The 21,589-nt window shown below is 39.0% G+C and overlaps 3 protein-coding genes across 13 annotated transcripts in view; 2 read left to right on the forward strand and 1 right to left on the reverse strand.

Moving 5' to 3' along the window:
* Window positions 1–3,833, forward strand: part of atp8a1 (ATPase phospholipid transporting 8A1) — a 154,176-nt gene extending 150,343 nt beyond the window's left edge. For all 7 annotated transcript variants that reach the window (XM_048176437.1, XM_048176433.1, XM_048176432.1 and 4 more), the window contains one exon: window positions 1,310–3,833. In XM_048176437.1, coding sequence (XP_048032394.1) covers window positions 1,310–1,407 — 98 coding nt within the window. In that variant the 3' untranslated portion in view covers window positions 1,408–3,833. The remainder of the gene's footprint in view (window positions 1–1,309) is intronic.
* A 2,517-nt stretch (window positions 3,834–6,350) lies between these two features.
* On the forward strand, window positions 6,351–21,314 carry LOC125258856 (BEN domain-containing protein 4). 5 transcript variants are annotated; one of them, XR_007182693.1, is made up of 8 exons: window positions 6,351–6,436; window positions 12,376–13,254; window positions 15,971–16,534; window positions 17,525–17,616; window positions 17,977–18,217; window positions 19,495–19,774; window positions 19,896–20,014; window positions 20,140–21,314. XR_007182693.1 is itself a non-coding variant. In XM_048176026.1 (7 exons), the coding sequence occupies exons 2-6, from the start codon at window positions 12,789–12,791 to the stop codon at window positions 19,734–19,736; spliced, it is 1,605 nt and encodes a 534-aa protein (XP_048031983.1). In that variant the 5' UTR covers window positions 6,351–6,436; window positions 12,376–12,788; the 3' UTR covers window positions 19,737–19,774; window positions 19,896–21,314. The 5 variants fall into 5 exon arrangements, 3 of the variants coding, with proteins under 3 accessions (XP_048031983.1, XP_048031984.1, XP_048031982.1); XR_007182692.1 differs by having other exon boundaries at window positions 19,495–20,014; XM_048176026.1 differs by having other exon boundaries at window positions 19,896–21,314.
* On the reverse strand, window positions 6,836–11,396 carry shisa3 (shisa family member 3). Its single transcript, XM_048176028.1, has 2 exons — window positions 10,143–11,396; window positions 6,836–8,343 (listed from the first exon to the last, which is right to left on the reverse strand). Exons 1-2 carry the CDS (start codon window positions 10,414–10,416, stop codon window positions 7,757–7,759), a joined length of 861 nt encoding a protein of 286 aa, XP_048031985.1. The 5' UTR covers window positions 10,417–11,396; the 3' UTR covers window positions 6,836–7,756.
* Window positions 21,315–21,589: the final 275 nt, after the last annotated feature.

The following is a 21,589-nucleotide window of genomic DNA, read 5'->3' on the forward strand; positions in this document are numbered from 1 at the left end:
TGCTGTGCTGCTGTGTTTTGATTGATGGGCAGAGTCATATTTAATCATTTCAATTTGCCACTATCATTCCCACAATGCATTGCCCTCCTCGGCCTCTTGCATGTGCCCCCTCAGGCCAGCAGGTAGAGGTCGAGTCGATTGAGACATAAGGTGAGTCATAGAACAGAGGGCCAATCCCAGTGTGCAGTGCTCTAGAGACCATAGCGCTAGTTATGAGTGAGAAATTAAAATGACTAGAATTTAAATAGATATTTTATTATATTTGTCTAGAGTCCAAATCAAAGGATTTTTTTTTTTTTTTTGCTTCAAAGACTTTATTGACTATATTTGAATAAATGAGCCACATTTCTTCTTAGAAAAAGTAGTTGATTCTTCCAGGTAGAATCAATAATCTGACATTACAACACTCGCAGTGTCTTATTTCCTGCCAACTTCCATTTAAAGTCTGCCAAGATAATTACTATTGACTACCCCAATCATCCCAGCCAGCCCACCCACAGTGCCATAGCACTTCTCAAGGTCCCCTCTGAGACCGATTTGAATTTTTTTGTTTATTTCTGGAAGCAGGCAATCAGGATGTCTTGCATACTGATGTCTTTTTGCTGCGTCTTTCTCCAGACAACAGACCTCCTTTAATTTGGACCAATACAACTACTTTCAGCTATTTTGGTCCCATTAGTTGTAAGGGCTTATTAGTGCCCTATTAGACTCCCAGCAACACTCTGTGAATAATCCAGACAGCCCTTGAATTCTCTTTTATAAGTTTACAGACAATGTTCCTTCTATTTTTTTTTTCTTATTTTTTTTTTCTTGCTGAGCAAAACTATTTCTATTGGTCCGGGCCTTTGGCCATATATTTATTTATAAATCAAATTAAAAATAATTGTCCAATAATTGATAATTAACATAATTACACAGTACATAAAACAAAAAAATAAAATACGTTTTTACATAATTAATAATAATATTATTTAGACGCTTAAAGTTGTTTAAGCATCTGTTCTGCACACATTTACCTTATTTTCTTCATTAAAATATGCAAAATCATTTATTTTAGTTCTGATTTAAGAAATTTTTCTTATTTTATTTTATTTTTTTTAGAGCACACCTTGGTATTGTGGTTATGATTTAAGAGAGGGCTTGTGCTAAAGAAACACAAAATTAGCTCTCTTTTTTATTTTCATCTCATGGCTTGTTTGCTTAATGTTTTTCTATGATTTTATTTGTATCACTTGTCTCCTAAATTTGCCAGCAGAATGTTTAGTCGAGTGTATTTATCTGATGCATGTTTTCTGGGTCCTGTTTACAGACGGCTACGCATTCTCACAGGATGAGAACGGAGTGCTCTCCCAGTCTGAGGTCATCAGAGCCTATGACACCACCAAGCAGCGGACCAATGAGTGGTGAGATCCGGCTCGCTGGACCCCGCCACCTTTCAGCGGTCACTCAACTTTTTAAAAGCTGACAGAGAGCTGAAGCCTGTCAGTTTAACTTTGGCCAGCCTAGGGCACCCTGGGCAACAATGGATACGAAAAACGAAGCAGTATGAGAAAGAGAGAGTGGAAAAAATCAAGTTCTGTTGTGCTGTAGTTGTATATTCAACAGCAGACACTAGCACTGTGCTAGCATATTTTTGCCCGGCCTGCGGTCAGTATGGTTTCTGATCTGTCAAACAGAGGAGAACAGCATAAAAAATTGACTCTCCTCTCTCCTCCGCCATTCCTTCGGCTATGAGTGTTACAGCCAAAAATGTGGTGTTGATGAGGGTGGTGATAAAGGTGTTGAGAAACATTTGTGGTAATGGTCTTTGACTGTGACTTCCTAATCATTAATGGCACATTAAACACTCCCTTTTGTTTTTTAACGCTTCGGTATTTTACTTGCATCACACACACACACACAAAAAAAAAAAAAAAAAAAAGACGTATCCCAGGTCACCGGAAATTTCCAAAGAACTTTATGAATGCAGTCCCTGTTTTTAAAACTATATGTATTTAGAAATTATAATTCGGTGTTAACCGGTTGTTTTTACACTCCTCAAATGCTCTCTGCACTAAGTTTTTTTTATTATTTATTGTTTTTGTTAAATCTAATGTATCAAGGCCTTACATTTGTTGTTGCCTTCAGCCAATTACTTGTTTCATTTAGTTTTGTTTTAGTATGTTTTGTTTTGTGTTTTGATTTGATCAGTCTGTTCATCGTGCCTGGTTCTTCAGATCTTCTTAGCTTTTTATTTTACAATTCGGCAACGTTTCAATGACTTTCTTGAACACGTTTCTGCATTCCACATTCTTACACGGCTGCAATGATCACAAAGGTGCCTAACAGGAACTTTTTTTCCCCCCAGTGAGATAGTATTTCAGAGACTCTAGCTAGGCAGCGTTATAATAGCACGCTTACACGTTAGACCAAAATAATAATGTATCAGGCTGCTACACAAGCGTATTGAACCTAGGCCCCGTTTATGCGTCCGGCTCATCGCAAGGGCCTCGTGTGAAGCTCTTTTAGACGATCAGATGTTCACCATAACGTTTATTTGACTTAGAACAGAGTGTTAATCCCTCAAACATAAGTGCCATTAGCATAGGGGAGGAACGGAGGATTTCGCCAGACCCACACAGTATCGATACAACTTTGTCTCTATAGTTATTTTGTGAATTTGTATTTTTATATTGGACTAAGTGTGACTTTTTGGACTGATCTGCTTTGTAATGAAAACGTCATCCCTCTTTTTTGTGGTTTCCCTTCAGAAACTGGTCGTGGTTCATGAGCTTACGTCGCCTGTGACTACAACTGTCTTATTAACGCTTCTTTATTTGATGGTGGAGTTTGCGCGTTGGTTTTCTTCTCCCTGTGGGAGAGCACGTTTTGTATAGTGCGTCTGCGCAACGTGTGTCGTCTGCATGTGCATGTGAGCTACGTTACGGATGCGTGCGACCGCGTGAGTGTTCGTGATTCCGTCGGTATGCATGTCCGTTTAACTGTATTAGAATAGTGAGACTCGAATGGAGATGCGTGTGTGATGTCCTTTGTGTCCGGTTGTGTGACGCTGCTCGTTTCATCCGTCTGCACGACTCCGGGTATACTAAAAGTGAGCTGTATGCCATTGCATGGCCCTGTACGTCAGCAGGTGTGTGTGTGTGTACGTGTGTGTGCGCAGGGATAAGTGTGAGAGCGCATGTGTGTCACGTGTCTGTATGTCTCGGTTTGTATGAAGCTCTGCTAAAGCTTGACCGGAGATGTTGCACAATGCACTCTTTTATCTTTTATGTGATGAATATTCTCTTATATAGTTCATATCAGTTGCAGTATTATTTATCTGGATGGATGTACTGTACATGTTCTTAATTTAGTTTCAGATCTCAGTGTAACACTTCTTCTTCAAGCTGAAATGTCTTTTATTTAACGTGACAAGAATACATTAATAGCTCTGTGCATTTCGTTCCTTAAGTTGTGCTTTTGACCGATCGGTGGCGTCGTGGGTCATCATCCGACTCGAACGCTGGAAATATGATGTGACGTTGGTTAAAGGCTTGGACTGTTGCTTTCTAAAATCCTGTCTGTCAAAGTGACTGATTGCATGAACGGAAAAGTCGTTCTTGGTTTAGCCTAAATGTTAATTGTACGCTGAATCTCCCTCTAGTGTTGGTCACTTTAAAGAATGAAAATGCACTTTGATATGGTTTTGAATTCTGTATTGGGTGTTTTAATTTTTCTTTCAGATCTTTCTGTCTTTTTGTTAAATGATTGTTTAGCATGTTGGAACTGCAAACTTTTAAATGTTTTGTCTTTAACTGCCATGAAGGACTACTGAAATAAACTTTACAACTGAAGCTGTTCTCTGGTAATTTCTTGTTGCATCACCAGATTCTGTTAATTATATCCTGAAGAAACCTCAAGGTTATCCAAGATATATTGGAACAGTATTGTAGCAGGCATCAAGAGAATCATTGATCGTATGTGATGTGTGGAGCAAAGATCGCATGACTCTCCATTGGGGATTCATTGAACGTGAAATCATGATTTGGCGATTTGTTTTCTGTACCATAAACTTCCAAGAACTTATTTCCTGTCTAGACCAATGCATTTCTAACATTTATTTTTCTGCACGAGCATTAAATTATACCACTTCTAAACTGTCAAATACTGTGCATTGGATTTCATGTCCTCTTTTAAAACACCTTTGAGATGTTTCACCATCTGCACAGCACTTACTATTACACTCTTCTTCGAAATACTTGCACACTTCCTTTTGAAAGGGCAGTTAGGATGTTAAAATTAACCTTGATGTCTTGTTTACAGCAAACAAAATCTGTTTATACTGTTTAATCATGAGAAAATTCTTGCTCAGCACTTCCCATGAATGTATTCCACTAACTTTTCGTATGTTCAGAAAATATATTTTGTGCAAAATATATTGACTATCGTTCAAAGGTTTGGGGTCGGAAAATTTTTAAATAAGTGTCTGATGCTCACCACACCAAGGCCTATTTATTTGATCAAAAATACTGTAAAACAAAACAAAAACAGTAATATTGTGAAATATAGCTATTTAAATGTTTTCTATTTCAAAATATAATTTATTTTGATAGCAAAGCTGAATTTTCAGCATCATTACTCCAGTCTTGAGTCTCACATGATCCTTCAGAAATCACTCTAATATGATGATGCGCTGCTCAAAAAAAACATTTTCTATTAATTTTTAGTGTTGAAAACAGCTGTGCTGATTAACATTTTTTGTGGAAAACAGGATATTTTTCAGGATTCTTTGATTTTTTTTTTTTTTGATGAATAGAAAGTTTAAAAGAACAGCATTTATTTGAAATGAAAATCTTTTGTAACATTATAAATGTCTTGACTGTTACATTTGTTCAATTTAAAGCATCCTTGCTGAATTAAAGTATTAATCTTACTGGCCCCAAACTTTTGAATGGTATATATTAAAGGGTTAGTTCACCCAAAAATGACAGCAATGCCATTGTAACTCTCAAGATCCATAAAGGTACTAAAACATATTTAAATCAGTTCATGTGAGATCAGTGGTTCTACCTTAATATTAAAAAGTGACAAGAATACTTTTTGTGCACCAAAAAAACAAAATAATGACTTTTCAGCAATATAGTGATGGGCCGATTTCAAAACACCGCTTCAGAGCTTTACGAATCGAATCAGTGAATCGGATCTCCTATCAAATGGCTAAACTGCTGAAATCACATGACTTTGGTGCTCCGAATCACTGACCCGATTCGTAAAGCTCTGAAGCAGTGTTTTGAAATCGGCCCATCATTATATTTTTGAAAAGTCGTTATTTTGTTTTTTGGCGCGCAAAAATATTCTCATTGCTTCTTAATATTAAGGTATAACCACTGAATTCACATGAACTGTTTTAAATGTGTTTTTAGTACCTTTATGGATCTTGAGAGTTACAATGGCATTGCTGTCTATAGAGGCCTTACTGAGCCATCGGATTTCATCAAAAATATCTTAATTTGTCTTCCGAAGATGAACGAAGGTCTTACGGGTGTGGAACAACATGAGGGTGAGTAATAAATGACATTATTTTAATTTTGGGGTGAACTAACCCTTTAAAAATCAAGCATTTTCTGTGACTGTTGCAATGCACAGAATGTAGTGTGGACAGAATGACACTGAAGCTGGTCATCGTGTGTGGCATTAAACAGGATGCGATATCAACCCAAACAGGAAAAGGCGGAAATTTGTCAAATAAATGACATCCTCTTATAGTTTTGATTTGTCAATGTTCTGTTGGTCAGTGACAACAATAGTTGTTATACATTCCATATTTTAATAACAGCCGGTCCGGATATTTATGTTGGCCAATGCTTGATGTAACTTTATCCACTGCTATGTCCATAGAAAGAATTAGTCCATATAGGTTAAAACAAGTTTTTCCATCTTGGGTAATAAATAGCTTTCTGGAATGCCACATTTAGGCTACGTTCACACTGTTAGTTTTTGGGATTGACAAACGCATTTATTTACAGGTGTGAGTCTCGAAATCTTCCGTTCACACAGCAACTTACAGCAACGTCTCGAATACTGTCTGTATGAACGTGCAACCAGAGTCAAGCCCATATTCTCTTACCAGTAACCATAGCGACAGTGACCAAAGTAATATCAAAGATAGCGATGTCCATAAAACTGAAAGTCTTCACTTTTTGACAAGACAAGAGTCCAACTGAGCCGCGAATTCATCCGTCAGATATTCATTAACCGATATAAGCTTCAATGTAAACGCGCCAGCCGGTGTTGCGTCTCACGTCCTTTGAGATGCTGGGTCTATTGCAGTGTCTCGCGCATGACACGGCATTTGAGTCGCGCACAGAACTCAAAACTGACGGGAGCGGCTCCGGTGGACAATAGTGACTGAACCCAAAACCTTCAGATGAAACCTTCAGCTCATATCTCCGTCGCTGTAAGTTACCAAAAGTGAAACCACACACGAGAAACCCCTTAGCATAGCGGCTTTCTCGCACTGTATGACGTGACAGACAACTAGTTGTCCAGTGCGGTTCGGTTCACACAGCGCGAGCTTTCTGAGAATGCGGTTGTGAGTCCTGAAAATTTACGGGTGTGAGTTCGGTTCAAGAATGCGGTTGTCACTCCCGTAAATAACCGCACTGTGTGTGAACGCAACCGTAAGGACTCAAATACAGGACTGACGACCGTATTCTGCTGCTGTGTGAACGTCATCCTGTTCTAAAATGGAACCTCGTCATACAGTTTCTTAAATGTGTCCTGAAAATAATTGAATGCATCTCTTTCATTCTTAAATCTAATGTTGTTCATAGTGGTGAAACCAGCTAAACACAGGTGAAAGATAAAACAGTTTAATTTAGCTCAAAAACATTGAGGTTAGAGACCATAATACTTAGTTGAAGGCTGTCTCATCACATGATGTGGTTCCAGCTGGACTGTACATTTAGATACACCTGATCATTTACAAAATGTCTCATGTCAAATATAACAAAAAAAATACAAACTCTGTTGCCAATGTAATCTGAAACGGAGCCAATAATGGCTTAAATTTCTACAAATTATACAAAATTGAAGAATGAACGCTCTCCAGACATTAAAAACAGAAGTTCTGTGCATTCATATGATGTTAACGTGCTCCTGATGTGACCGATAATGTATGTATTATTATCAAGAATGACGCATGATGAATGCCTGTTTTAAACATTATGAACAATCTCAGTCTGGTAACTAAACCTTTAATCTAATACCATTTCTATAAAACCTTCTTCATACATGGCACTATTTGTGTGCACGACTTGTGCGGGACTGAGATTGTCAAGAAAAAAATTCTTATAATCTGTTCTTCCTTAATCAAATTACCTCAAATACAGAGGCTAAATGTTCAGTGGAGTGTCATTGACAAGCCAGACTTTTCAAAAGTGTATTTTTCAAAAATAAGACGTCTTATATCATAGAAGCAGATTGAAAGTGCATACAAAATATGATCAATTGTAGATATAGGTGCTTTGAAGTAGGCGTCCATGTTCTGGTGTGTTGTATCCAGCACCTGAGAGTCTGTCAGATTGATAGTTTACTATCTCAGCAGCTTTAGTGCTCCACATGGCTTTCTTAAATTCCAGCTGCACTCCCACATGCTGAAAGACGTATTAGTTTCCTTGAGCGGGAGCCCCTGTAATTTGAGTCTACAACAACACATTGTGAATGACCGACTCTTTGGTGTCCGTCTCCTTTTTGAGCAGCAGCCGAGAAGCCCAGGTCAGCTCTGGCCGAAGTCAGCAAAGCCCTTGTTCCCAGAGAAGGATTCCTGCGGTAGGGGAAAGAAGTATTGTTGTGGCAGGAGGAACCCTGAGCTTTGCAGGGTCTGGTGGTGCAGCTGTAACTGGCTGTGACCATGTGTGTGCTGGAGGGAATTGCTGCCCTGTAGGCCCTGCTGTGAGGTATAGGGCGGTGGAGGAGGTGGAGGCAGTAAGGGCTGCGTCGGGGTCATGGACACAGGAGTAGACGCTGAGGAAGATGAGACCATCAGGAGCTGCTGTTGCGAACACTGCCCCAGCGTGTCACCACGGCCCAGGGAGAAGCGACGGACTGAGCTCCCTCCTCCCGCTGAGCTGGAGCTGGTGGTGGCCGTGCTGGACTGGCGTGACGGCGTGCGCTGGCTGGGAGGGGCTGTGGTGAAGATCATGGGGATGGTTTCGCCCTGACTGCGCAGCGAGAAGCGGATTGGCTGCTGGGTGGGTTGCTTGGGTCGCAGGCAGGTGCAGCAGTACACGGCCACCAGAGAACCCACCACTACAAATGCCACGAAGATGGAGCCCACCATCAGAAAGGGCACGTAGATGGGCTCTGAAAGAGAGAAATGGCACTTGTGCTTAAAGAGTTGAATCCAATAATGCTTATATTCCTAAACTTAATATTGAGTATGATATAAAATATTTTTCATGACAATAACTGTTCTTTAAAAGAGTTTAGAGGACACTTAATATTCAGTCAAATTAACAACTGCGCTGCACTGACACGACTGGACGAGAATAAAACTTGAACTGAATTGAGCTGAATAATGACACTATTGTCTTCTGTAGAGCTGCTTTATAGCTGAATCATGTTCATTTCATAATTGATAAACTCTGCAACTTTGACACTTATTGAACTGAATTGAATCAACATTGAACTAAATATAATAAGTATACAACACTATGTAAATAAATGTGACTTGACTTTGAATTTAGATATCATTACAGTCTTATTAATTATGGTTTCACAAATGTTACTTTTAAATCCCTTTTTATTGAAAATGTGTGATAGTTGTTGCTTAAGATTTAATTTATTGCTTGGTTATTTAATAGTGAATATTCATTTTGAAAGCACTGATAACACTGATAAGTAATGACCAGTGTTGTGCTAAATCAAGATATATAACGGGAATCTTTTAACTGCTTTTAGATTTATTCACATTAACTATCTTTTCAATATCTAAATTGGCAAAAACTCTAGTTTTAAAAATATTCAAAGCACATTCCCACTGTTTGCTTGAGGTTATTGAAAACCCACCCAAATGCATTTGTGTACCCAGTTTAAGTCTGTGTAAACTGAATGTTTAATCATATTAAGACATTAAGACAGGACTCAGTTTTGGTGGTCAGTCACCAACATAAAAATGATGTCTTCCTACTTTTCTTATATACATGTAGCTGAGATCAGGCAATATTATGTGGAATGAGGAATAATGATCATCTGGTCATACTGACAGGTCTAAATCATTAATGAAGCCTTTATCAAAATATGTCTTGTTGTAACAATATTTAGTTTGTTCATGAATGTGATTAGATGTGTAGTAATAATGTATTATATTTCTTAAAACACTGCAAACATTTCAGCCAACTAAATAAACTTTAATTGCTTTTTATTTTAGTTTTATTTTTTATTAAAATCACAGAGGTGCCAAAGTCACCACCTGCAGTGACTGTACCTTTTCAACCACTTTGAATTGAATTGTTCAGTTAGAAATAAAGAAATCAATAAATTAGGATAAGAACATTTTCTCCATGCAGTGGCTGTAGAAGGAGAGCAGGTGTGTCAGGTTAACCTCTGCTCTGCTCAAATAAGTCCGTCAGCCAAGTGCTGGCATATGAAATCCCTTTATTTCTGCTGGCATTTTATCTGAGTAAAACACTGTGTAATACACTCTTCATTCTTAAGACCAAAACTATCACATAATCCTGTTATGACATTCTGTAATGTGATAATTTTGCTGGTAACAAGTAAACTAGCCTATTATAAGTCATTCAACCAGATGTCATTACGGCTTAATTTTATATCCCTGTTCTAAACTAGACAAGTAGCCCATTTTTCATAAAACACGCTGTTATATCTAGAACTATTTGTTTTACACATTTGTTTTTAAAAATTGTAAATAGTAAGAGGATAAAACTACTTTGCAGGAATAATATTTTTCTAAATAATAAACTTTAAAGTAGGCCTATGTTTGTTCAGTTTCAGTCCGTTGTCTCAATCATAGGCATAATGGAGAAAATTATATATAGCCTATGTGGTTAATTTTGCAGCTTTTTTATCTGCGTGTTTTACTTTTTTATTAGATTATTCTTTATTTTATATCTTTATTTACGAGTTAATCTGTGTCTTACGGGCAGCATATTGCGTGTTGTTCTCCACTTCTCTGTCGTTCGTGCAGGTTCCCTGGTCGAGGCGCGCGTCCGGCGCCGCGCAGCAGTAGCGCAGCGAGCAGCTCCCGCAGCACACCGTCGCGTCCGCCGTATCAAAGTCCTCCGGACACTGAAAGCCATCATGATAATTCCCACTGCTGTCTAGCCAGCCGTGACAGTACTCTCCCCGGGCATCAGATATCCGCAGGTTCCATGTCAAATACCCCAAGACTAGGCAGTTCAGCAGGCGCCCCATACCGGCAAGATGCGCTTTAATTTGCCAGTTCCTCTCAAACAGAGCGCGCCCGATAAACTGGCGTTTTGGGGTTAAGCGAGCTTTAAACGAACTAGCAATGATTCGGGAAAATACTCCATCAGCTCATGAGATTTAAATCAGTCAGTGGAGTTAAATCCAAAATTGTTGTCCAAATCCAGTATTAGGAATCATCCAGCTCCGGTCTAGATTGATTTAAAATATCACTTCCAGAAATTCCATGATTCTATCCACATTTTACCCGCTCCCGCTGATTACTGACATTTTAGTCTAGTTAACTTTTCATCAAATATGCCTACTTTTGATATCCATGTGGATGTAAAATAATGAACTGTCACCTATACGTTATTTATCAATGACTGGTAAAAACACTTTCCTATCTTGCAGTTCTTCCCAAGAAGTTCTGACTGCACAGAGACTCGCGCGTCTGCTCTGGGCGACTTTTCAAATGTGCTGCTCTCGTGAGTTTGTTTTAGACTCGCACCCGCTCCGTTTCTATGACGCGCACGCAGCTGGCTGGCCGGACGTGCGCATTCATACAGCTTGTATCTAATCTGCGTCCTGTTGCCCGGGGAGTGTTTCATCTGGACCTGATTCAGGTGTATTCTCTGTCCAATATCTTTAATAGAAAAGCCTGTTTTTTTTTCTTATTTTTTCTTTACTTTTCTTTTTTTACAGTTTCTTTTCTTTTTTTCTTTTCTTTTTTTTTTTTGCTTAAGCTGTTTTAGCTTAGAATCTAAAATTAAAATTTCATAAGTGTCATGTTGTCGCCCTCTTCTGGCCATTGTTGTCTTTTGGAAAGCTGATAAAACACTGGAGGCCATTATTTACAGGCTCATTTGTATTTTATGAAAAGAAATAATAAGATTTTTTGTTTGTTTATTTTGCACGTCTCTCTATGGACTTAAATGGTCATCACATAGGGATAGTTCACCCAAAAATGAAAATTCTGTCATCATTTACTCACCCTCAAGTTGTTCCAAACCTTTATGAATTTCTTTCTTCAGCTGAACAAGAAGATATTTTGAAGAATGTCAGTAGCCTAACCAAACAGTTGGGCCCCATTGACTCATCAGCTGTTTGGTTACTGACATTCTTCAAAATATCATCTTTTGTGCTCAGCAGAAGAAAGAAATTCATGCAGGTTTGGAAAAACTTGAGGGTGAGTAAATGACAAAATTTAAATTTTTGAATGAACTATCCCTTTAAAGACCTTCTGTAGACAGAGAAGGCTATTTATTGATTCCATTCTCACACGCGCAGTCTTGATGTTAATGCTGCCGAATAATAGCACGCCGGTGAGTGGCGGTAGATATACAGAGTAGCGAGTAATTTATGTTTAGACTAATACTGGCCAGTTAGTAGCCTATGTATAGGCCTAAATTTTCTGCAAACGAAACTATTTCCAGCAAAGTTTCAATCTTTGTGTCGCCAAGTAACGCATAGACTGAAAGCAGATTTGGAACCACGCATGAGTGGAACGGACTAACAGCGTTTCCCCCTCCCTGCTCAAAGCATTCTGTCCTTGGCTCCAGCTCCACTTCGGCTTTTCCATTTCCCGCTCCCGCCACACTATAAGAGAAACCCGCTGCAAAAACCTTTCAAAAAGGTTAAAAAAAAACTGTTCCCCATTTGCTTCCATCCAGTACTGGAGATGAGTGATACAGAGCTGCTGTTAGACCTACGCTCCTAAAAAAAAAAAAAAACACTATTTGTTTATTTATTTATCTATTAATATAACTCTATATACGACATGTAATTAACTAGGCCTACATTTAATTTACATTTACATTTTTATTTGTATTATTAATTTTTTTTTTTTACCCTTTTGACACCTTGTGAATGTGGAGCTTTAATATTTTAGCCTTTTGCATTTATTGTATTTCCAATTGGCTCTGATATAAGTCCTAAAGTTCTTTCTTTTCTTTTCCCCTCTGTCAGTTCAGTGTAAAACAACAAAGAAAGCGTAGGCTACCCCTAATAGACAACATGGCTATTCGAAAGAGGGAAGAAGAAAAAAAAAAGAAAAAAAAACATGGAGGGATCATGCACACCTCTTTATATCATCTTGCACCTCTCTCATCTGACGCTCCCACTGATGGGAGCACAAGCTACATACACGCCGAGTAGCGAGGCGCGTGCGGGTGCCGCCGGTATTCCCCTGTTGGTAGAATTAAAGCCAGCGGGTGCTGTTACCGCCAGGGGATTGGAGCAATGACTTGTCAATAAAGTCACCCACCCTCTGAGTATCTCAGACAGAGTTAGAAGTGTTTGAGACACAGAGCAAGGCGGCGAGACACTGGGATAACTGATTTAACCACACCGGGACAGAACGACACTCAAGTCCGAGGGAGATGGAGGAGGAGATGCTACCGGCAGACGAGGGTCTCTCTGCGCCCAAAATCTGCAGGCAGCAGCAGCAGCGGAGCCCGTACAGCTCCCTCAAGACCTTCCAGAGCAAGCGCGCGGCGGGCAAGGCGAGATATGACAGACCCACAATGGTGGACATCCCGCAGCTCGGAGAGCATCCTCATCATCTCACTCATCAACAGCAGCAGTATTCACAGCGCCTGCCGCTTCCTCAAGCCTGCCTCTCCATCAGCAGCAGTCAGCAGCACCGTCTCCCCTGCGAAATCAGGCCCAGCAGCAGAGTCGCGACATCCAGCGCGGCATCATCAGCGGGGAGCGCCACGGCGGCAGCGGCGGCGGCATCATTTGGCAGCCAGAGGAGGGTCGCCGGCCAGGAGTCAGGCAGATACCCGGCGGGTCGCGCCGAGCCCAGCCACCAGTCTCCAGACTGCACCTATGGAATAAGCTCAGGTAAGTGAACAAGTTTGCCTAAGAAACTTTTACCCATGAATTCATCACGAAGCTGAGACCTAGACTGTCTAACTTCGAAGTTCGAGCAACCGAATAAGAAAGGCAAGTGTATTTTTTTCCTTCATATGGGACTTATTTTTAAACGCGACTCATCCATATTTTGAGATCCACGCCCAAATGATGCGACTTATTAAAGCATTGTCGACATGCTTAATTTCACATCGTTTTTTACCCGAAAATAATGACTGAAAACAACAACAGAGCTTAACAATTTCCTAATAAACCTGCAATAACATGTTCTGTATCTATCATACACTTTGAGATGACATTGTGAGTGTACTTTATTTACCAAAGTGGTTGACACACCTGCTTAGGTAATTCCTGAAATGAACACTGCTCGTGACAAAAATGAGTATCAGTAATGAAGAGTTGTAGAGTTTTACAATAAAATGTAAACACTGGTCTCATGATCATAGAGATGAGCTATATAACAAACATGAGTCTCATCAAGTACTGTTAGATTTCTTTACATGCTGCATTAAGATGCTCCCACATGCATGTGTGGAGAGCGTCTTGTTTTTCTCACCAACTCAATGAGTTACCCAACTTCAGTAATTGTTTTTCATGTGCTTGTCACCAGAGATTGTTTTCATTCATCAGAGCCTCAGGCCTTCACAAATTGAGAAGTTGTGTCATTATCGTACAGCAGGGCGCCTCAGTGTCTGTCAAAACATTCAGCTGATCTATTTTTCTCCACACAAGTTATTAGATTGGATATGGAAAGGTTCAAGATCAACCATGCACATTTTATGTCTTTTAATGCAGTGTTTAACATGGAGAGTCCATTCTCAAATTCACCTGGACATCATTAAAAGGGTTTCACTAAATATTAATTGCGCACAGTGGGTGTTTCCACTGAAGATCAGAGTTCACAGTGTAAATAGTGCAGCCATTTTGCTTTACTGTTATGGAATATTTTTATGGCATATCAGCTACAAAATAATACATGGGGATATTTTTTGGCCAATCAGACAATGCTAATGGTTTCATCTTTCTAGCTCAGGGGAAAGGAGCCGTAGACACCCAAGGACACAGCTCTGAGATCAGTGCAATAATCCAAATTGCATTTAAAAAATCCCTCCTCTAAAGGGATTGTGATTAAAACAAATGTGGCTCATAAATTTGGCTCTGCGGCACATGTTGTGTTTAATGAAATTTCATGAGGCTCACTCTGCATGGCATAACGGAGGAAGAAAGAGAGGGAGGGAGAGAAGGAGAAAGGGGAAGTGAAAGGAAAGAGACAGAATGACAGCAGCAAAGGAAAGGAGAGAGGGAACGATAGAGGAGAATGATATCAAATCCATCTTGCTGGGGGTAAACAGAGATGCTGCGCATGTTAATAAATGGCCACATCTGCTTAAGCCTGATAGACACATCCAGGCGACGGCGGAGGCTCGAGCCCGTCAGTCATACGGGTGCCACAGCAACTGCCTGAGCTGATAATTGTCTGCCCTGTGTCTTTGTGTGAGGGTGGCAAATTCATAATCATCCTCTTAAGATTCTGCATCTGGGCGCGGCCAGAAGGCTGTGGGGAGACAGAGTAATTGTATGCGGTTGGTTGGTCAGCATTTTCCTTTTATTAATCTCTCTGCTGCTTCTCATCATATTTAGAGGATTTGGAAGAAATGAACAGTGTTTATTAGAACAGTGACACCATGTAAATTAGATATTTGTATGTGTGCGTGTGTGTGTGTGCAGGTTCACAGCATCCTTATCTTTATATCCTAAATCTGTAGGCATGCAGGGCCTAGTTGCAGATTTAAAGATAAAAATGATGGAAAGTGCAAATAAAGGACAAGAAGGACATAACAAAAAAAGTCAAAATATAGTTTATAAAGATGCTATGCTAGCAATGCTATGGTGATGTTAGGCTAAATTGAAATATTAAAGGGTTAGTTAGTTAGTCATGTACTCCATCAGTTGTTCCAAACCCAGAACACAAATGAAGATATTTTTAATAAAAATCTGAGCTAGTTCTGTACTCTCCATTGACAGCTACGCAACTACCACTTCAAAAAGTTCATAAAGAGATTGTAAAACTAATCCATATGATCTGAGTGGTTTAGTCCAAATTTTCTGAAGAGACTCGATCACTTTATATGATGAACAGATTAAATTTAGGCTTTTATTCACATATAAACATTGATCAGGGAACATAAACAGAAACTCAGCTGAAACTGCTTGACACATGAGAACAAACCTCTTGCGGAAGCTCAAACGTGCTGCCTAACACACGAGAATGAACCTCAGTGGTTCTCGCATGTCAAGCGAACATGCTTGAGCTTCCGTTTACCACAAATGATGTGTGAGTTGATCAATGTTTAGCGTTAAAGGGATATTATCATATTAATATTATTATATTTCTTCCATAGAGTACCAAAGGAGATGTTTAGCAGAATATCTGAGATACAAAAAGTACAAAATAGCACTGATAAATCATCACAAAATTAATATTTAAAAAAAAAAAAAAACTGTGGTCACCATGTACTTTTATTGTATAAAAGTTATGCTTTTTTTTTACGTATATTATGCATGTTTTGAAATACATGATAGTTTCATATATGGTTACATTTTTTTTTAATATGTAAAAAATAAAACGAAATCCAATGCTGCAATGTTATGGTAACTTGTGTGTAATTTTGATCTCTCCTCATAGAAAACCGGCTCATATTGGATGCTTTTGCCCAGCAGTGCAGTCGAGTGCTCAGCCTCCTCAACAACAACGGACGGCTGCTTGAAGCCCAGCCTTCCCTGGCCCCTCCATCCTCTTCCATCTCTACTCACATAAAACAGGAGGACAATAGCCTGTCTCCCAGAGAGAGGCTCAGCTCTAAGCCCAGGTCGGAGGAGTCATCCCTGGAGAACCCAGGTGAGGAGACCCAACGGGGCAACCACTGGAACCAGCAGCAGACTTCTGCTTTCCTCCGGATTTTCACAGAGTCACTTCAGAACTACCTGCTATCCGGACCCCAGTCATCAGACAGTGAACGGTGCCGTCCAGTAGACGCTGAGCCGGCAGCATCAGGGTCCCCGAGGCAGAACTTAAGCGGCTGGGCTTCACCAGCACCATCAGAGTCCTACGGACACCCCTCATCAACACTGCCTGAGGAAGACGAGGAGGAGGAAGGTTGTTGTCCACGCTGTATGGAGCTGGAACAGGAAGTTCTTAGTCTACAGCAAGAAAATGAGGAACTGAGACACAAACTGGACAACATACCAGGTATAAAACTTTATTTGATTGCTTTACTTTTATTTCAGGCATGATAACAGACACAGAATCCACTATAAGATTTCATATTTATAATATTTTTGCAAAAAATGTTCACTAAATTATAATTACAATCCTAAACTACTTTTAAAGGTGTACAATGTAACATGCTAAATATTTATTGTACTTGCTGGAGTAGATTCTCATTGATTGGTAAATGAGAATTGTATATAAATCTGTTGTCAACAAAAGAGAAGCTTTAGCCCAGCTTTTTCTTATTATTTAAAAAAAAAATTTGCCAAAATAAAAGCTTCGTAGTTTAACTTTTGAAAGGAGAGAAATCAAGACAGCCATAAACAATGGTACTGTTGTTCTGTAAAATAAAGCATTATTATTATTATTATTATTATTAAATACTTTTTTTTTTTTAATTTTACTGTACAATAGTATTTTTGCAACAGTTAGCAACTATTTTTCCTAATAGATTTAATTTTTAGAATTTAAATATTAATGAAATAAAGTAAAATATTTTAGTCATATTGGGGGGACAAGTTTTCTTTTTTTGTCTATAGCCGTTTACATATCTGGCCTTAGCAATATAATTTTTTTGTATTGAAAAGTTTTCAGTTTTAGATGCCTTTGTAAAAAAAAAAAAAAACCCTTTTCTCAGTATCACTATTTGTCACCTATGATTAATTTATTCCACAACTGAAAGTTATTGAGACATTGTGCTCTCAGAATTGCCACTAAGAAGGGGGAAACCCCTATATGAAGATTACAGCAGCTTTTTCTAAGCCCCAGATATTATCAAAGTGAGTAGTATGTATTCATTCATTTCATAGTTGCACTATTAATTTCATTAGGTATAAAACTTTGATTGAAAAAAATACACATTGCACCTAACAGTTCATTGTTTTTGGCATATGTGCAACAGCTCAGTTGGTTTAAATAAAACAAAAAGTTCACCAACCAACACATTTTTCTGGTTTATGCTTTCAACAGCTCCTTGCCAGAATGTTTTGGACTTTTTTAAGACTGTTCTTCAGCACTACAACCAATTTGTGCAGCCCCAGCCCGAAGAGCAGCTTACTGAGGTGAGCCTGACTGAAAATCAAAATCCTCTGTTAAAATAGTTCTGAAAACCACAGTGACACAACTTTATGCAAGACACTGTTACCAGTGGAACATGAACTGAAACTCTTATTCAAATTAAGGTCTAATCTGGGGTTATGAAAATATCACTTTGACGAACTGTTAAAAAAAACTAAAAGCAACAGAATTCCAGTAAAGTTTCAGTTCTTTATATTGAATTTTTTTGTTTTTAGGGGACAATATTTAGCACCGTGTCTGTTGAAATGTTCATGCGTTAAAGCGCATTAAAGATTAAATAGAGCATTAAAGAATTTTTCTACTCTACAGTCTATAATCTTATAATCTCTGTCTTTTTTAAATAGGGCAGTAAACAGCTTCTGGGTAACTATCCTCTCTTCATCACCAATAAGCAGTGGGATGAGGCAGTCAACTCCTCAAAAAAAGATGGCCGGCGGCTCCTGCGTTACCTTATCCGGTTTGTGTTCACCACAGATGAGCTGAAATACTCATGCGGTCTGGGGAAAAGGAAACGTTCGGTACACACAGGGGAAACAGGACCGGAGAGACGGCCTCTTAACCCTGTCAAGGTCACTTGTCTCAGAGGTAGTGAGCTAAAAGTATTTTTAGTGTGTTTACACTTGGCAGGTTCGATTAAAACAAATTGGTGCGATTGCTCTGTTAGTGTAGTTTATTTGATTTAAAGGGTTAGTTCACCCAAAAATGAAAATTCTGTCATTAATTACCCTCCTGTCGTTCCAAACCCGTAAGACCTTAGTTCATCTTTGGAACACAAATTAAGATATTTTTGATTAAATTCGTGAATTTTTGTGGCCTCTGCAACACAATTACCCCTTTCAAGGCACAGAAAGGTATTACTAAAATAGTCCATATGACTACAGTGGTTCAACCTTAATGTTATGAAGCGACGAGAATACTTTTTGTGCGCAAAAAAACAATTGAACAATTTCTTCTCTTCTATGTCAGTCTCCTACACTGATCACATAGTAGTTTTTGTTTGTTTTGCACAAAAAAAGTATTTTCGTTTCTTCTTAACATTAAGGTTGAACCCCTGTAGTAACATGGACTATTTTAAAACTGTCTTTTTCCCTTTCTGGGCCTTGAAAGTGGTAATTGTGTTGCAGTCTATCGGAGACCAGAATGCTCACGGATTTCATTAGAAATATCTTAATGTGTGTTCCGAAGATGAACAAAAGTCTTAAGGGTTTGGAACGACATGAGGGTGAGTAATTAATGACAGAATTTTGAACTAACCCTTTAAGTGCGAACGCTGCCATCCGAACCTTGGTGCGCACCAAACAAGCTCTGAAATATGAACGCAACACAGAACAAAGACATCTAAACAAACTAAAAACAGCTCCTTAAAATGACAGAATTCTCAAGCGTACCTGTTTTTTCTCATCATAGTCACAATGTTGCCCATTACAGTTTGATACTTGTGTCGGAACCACATATTATTTCAGTAGATCCTCGTTAGTGTGTGTAACAGAAAAAATTCTGTCTCTATTTTGACTCTCAGCTGGTAAAAATATCATCATACTGTATGTGCGCACATGCGACGAGGGCATTTAGCCCAGCATACAGCATTGGTTTGGAAGTTCTTTAACAAAATCTGTGAGTGCTAAGTGAACCAGGGCTAAATGTATCATTTTCTTATTTGGTCAGGACCACTGGACCAAACGAACCAAGAGAACCGAACTGCAAAAGTGTGAAAACACCCTTATACTTTTTTGATTTTAGTATGTGGGAGGCATTTATTTTAAACAGATTCTCAATGCGATAATTATTCAAACTTAATTTAGCATCTCACATGTTCTGTCTCCTCCCTTTCTGTCTATCTCCCGTGGTGTTCCCTCTCTCAGAGTTTATCCGGATGCACTGTGCTTCTAATCCTGACTGGTGGATGCCCTCTGAGGAGCAGATAAACAAAGTGTTCAGCGATGCAGTAGGGCACGCGCGGCAGGGCCGGGCTGTAGGCACTTTCCTAGGTAACGGGGGCAGCGGTAGCAGCAGCAGTGGTAGTTTATACATGGAGAGCTACGACGGGCAGCTCTCTCAGGATGAGCTCTATCTGAAGGGCTCACAGAATGGCCTGGGGGACTAAAGAAGAAACGTACATCCAACGTTCAGCAATGGATCATGGTGAGGAGTGAGCCCTACTGTCAGTCCAGATCAGATCACACAGAGATTGCAACTCTTACATGATGTTAACCGGGTTTGTGGATGAACATAATCCTTATTCCTTCCTGTCAATACATTCCAGGGAGTTCACACCTACCCAGTGAATTATGTGGGATTCTTCCATGCTTTATTGTTTAACTCTGTGTTAAATGGTTAGTAGTCACTAGGCAGCGGAGCTGGTTGAATTCTACAAAATATCAGGTTTGTTATTTGCTCCATTTCCTAATTTGTTCCATTGAATGTGATTAAGAATATGATCCACTATAGCAACATGAATGTATCCGTTTCACTCCATTGTAAATAATGAGAGCTTCCTTTCTTGTCAGATTGGTCAGATGTTCATCAGACAGCCTATAAATGAGGTGCTATTATGATGTTCTTTTATTCTCTCTGATAAATTTAAAGTGCTGCCCCTTATTTTATCATCATATGACATGGATAATCTGTGATGTTTATAAAAAAAAAAACTGTGATGTTGTAAAAATCAGTTTCTTAGTGGCTGCAGGATGAAATTACTGTCCGCATCTATGATTGTGGAGATACAGTAATCTATAATATAAATTGTTGTTTGGCTTCCTTATCTTTCCTCTGACTTTAAAGGTCCAACAAGGAGGCAATGCTGTTTATAATTTGTGTCAAGCACCACAAAGAACATGTTTAAAGGATCAACCCATCATCATTTATTCTACCACACTATAATATTCTGTGTGACTGCATAGAAACTACATGAAATGCCTTAAAAAGAGACATCTACCACTAAGAACTACAAATACTGCCAATTCAGACTGTTGATAATCTCTTGGTGTTCCTGTTACATTAGTGGCCTCTGGCTGTTTGGGTTTCAAACAAAAGAAAAATGGGTTTGAAAACAGACCATCTTTCTTTAATGCCTTAGATAAAGTCTCTGTCTGTTAAAATGTTTATACATCCAGGTCATTGTGTAATGTCTGGTAGGATTCAGTCAAATCTCATTTAACTACATTTTGAATTCATTCTCCATGGCACTTCTTCAGATGTCAGATGGTGGGGAATCCCCAACATTTAAACCTGTTCACACGACATCAAAACTTGTGATCACTGAGGGAGTTTCATATCTGAAGATCTGTGGCATCATTTATCTGCTACTAATGGCTACCGTATCACCCGAGTTCACAGGTTTAAATGCCAACGATTCCCAAACATTAATCAGATGATAATGATGTGTCAGAGTGGTATAAAATAAGTTACTACCAAGTTGTTGTTGCCTTTGACTACCAGACATACAAAAGCTTCTGTTGTTGTGATATGTAGCCTCTTGTGATTGTACAAATCCATGGTGACTGGAAATTGTTAGTCTTTTAGTCTATTCAAAGAATGTGTCAACACTGTGAACCCCACCAAAAGTGATGAGACTGTTTCCCCCCTACTTATTATTGCCATTTTCTTTTCAAACAGAAGATGAATTTATGTAATGTGAACACAAATGAAAAAAGACAATGAAACAACAAACTGATTCAGACAATGCCTTCTGTGTTGTGACTCAATAGTAGCTACTCTATTAATTCCAGACATTGAACAATAGATGGCAGTAGACAACAATAAAGCCATTGCAGCGTTTCTTTGTGAAACCAATTCAGAGGCTGTCAAATTCACTCCAGTGTGAATAATAGCAGATGTCTGAGGGGTGAGTGTGCCTACAATTTATCAAATCATTCAGATATTGCAGCGTAGTATTCATGTTAAACATGAGAGCAAAATTAGGCTCAAAGTGAAAAGTGCCATTCAAAACCAGCCAGC

Source organism: Megalobrama amblycephala, linkage group LG23, assembly GCF_018812025.1.
Source record: "Megalobrama amblycephala isolate DHTTF-2021 linkage group LG23, ASM1881202v1, whole genome shotgun sequence".
NCBI lineage: Eukaryota > Metazoa > Chordata > Actinopteri > Cypriniformes > Xenocyprididae > Megalobrama > Megalobrama amblycephala.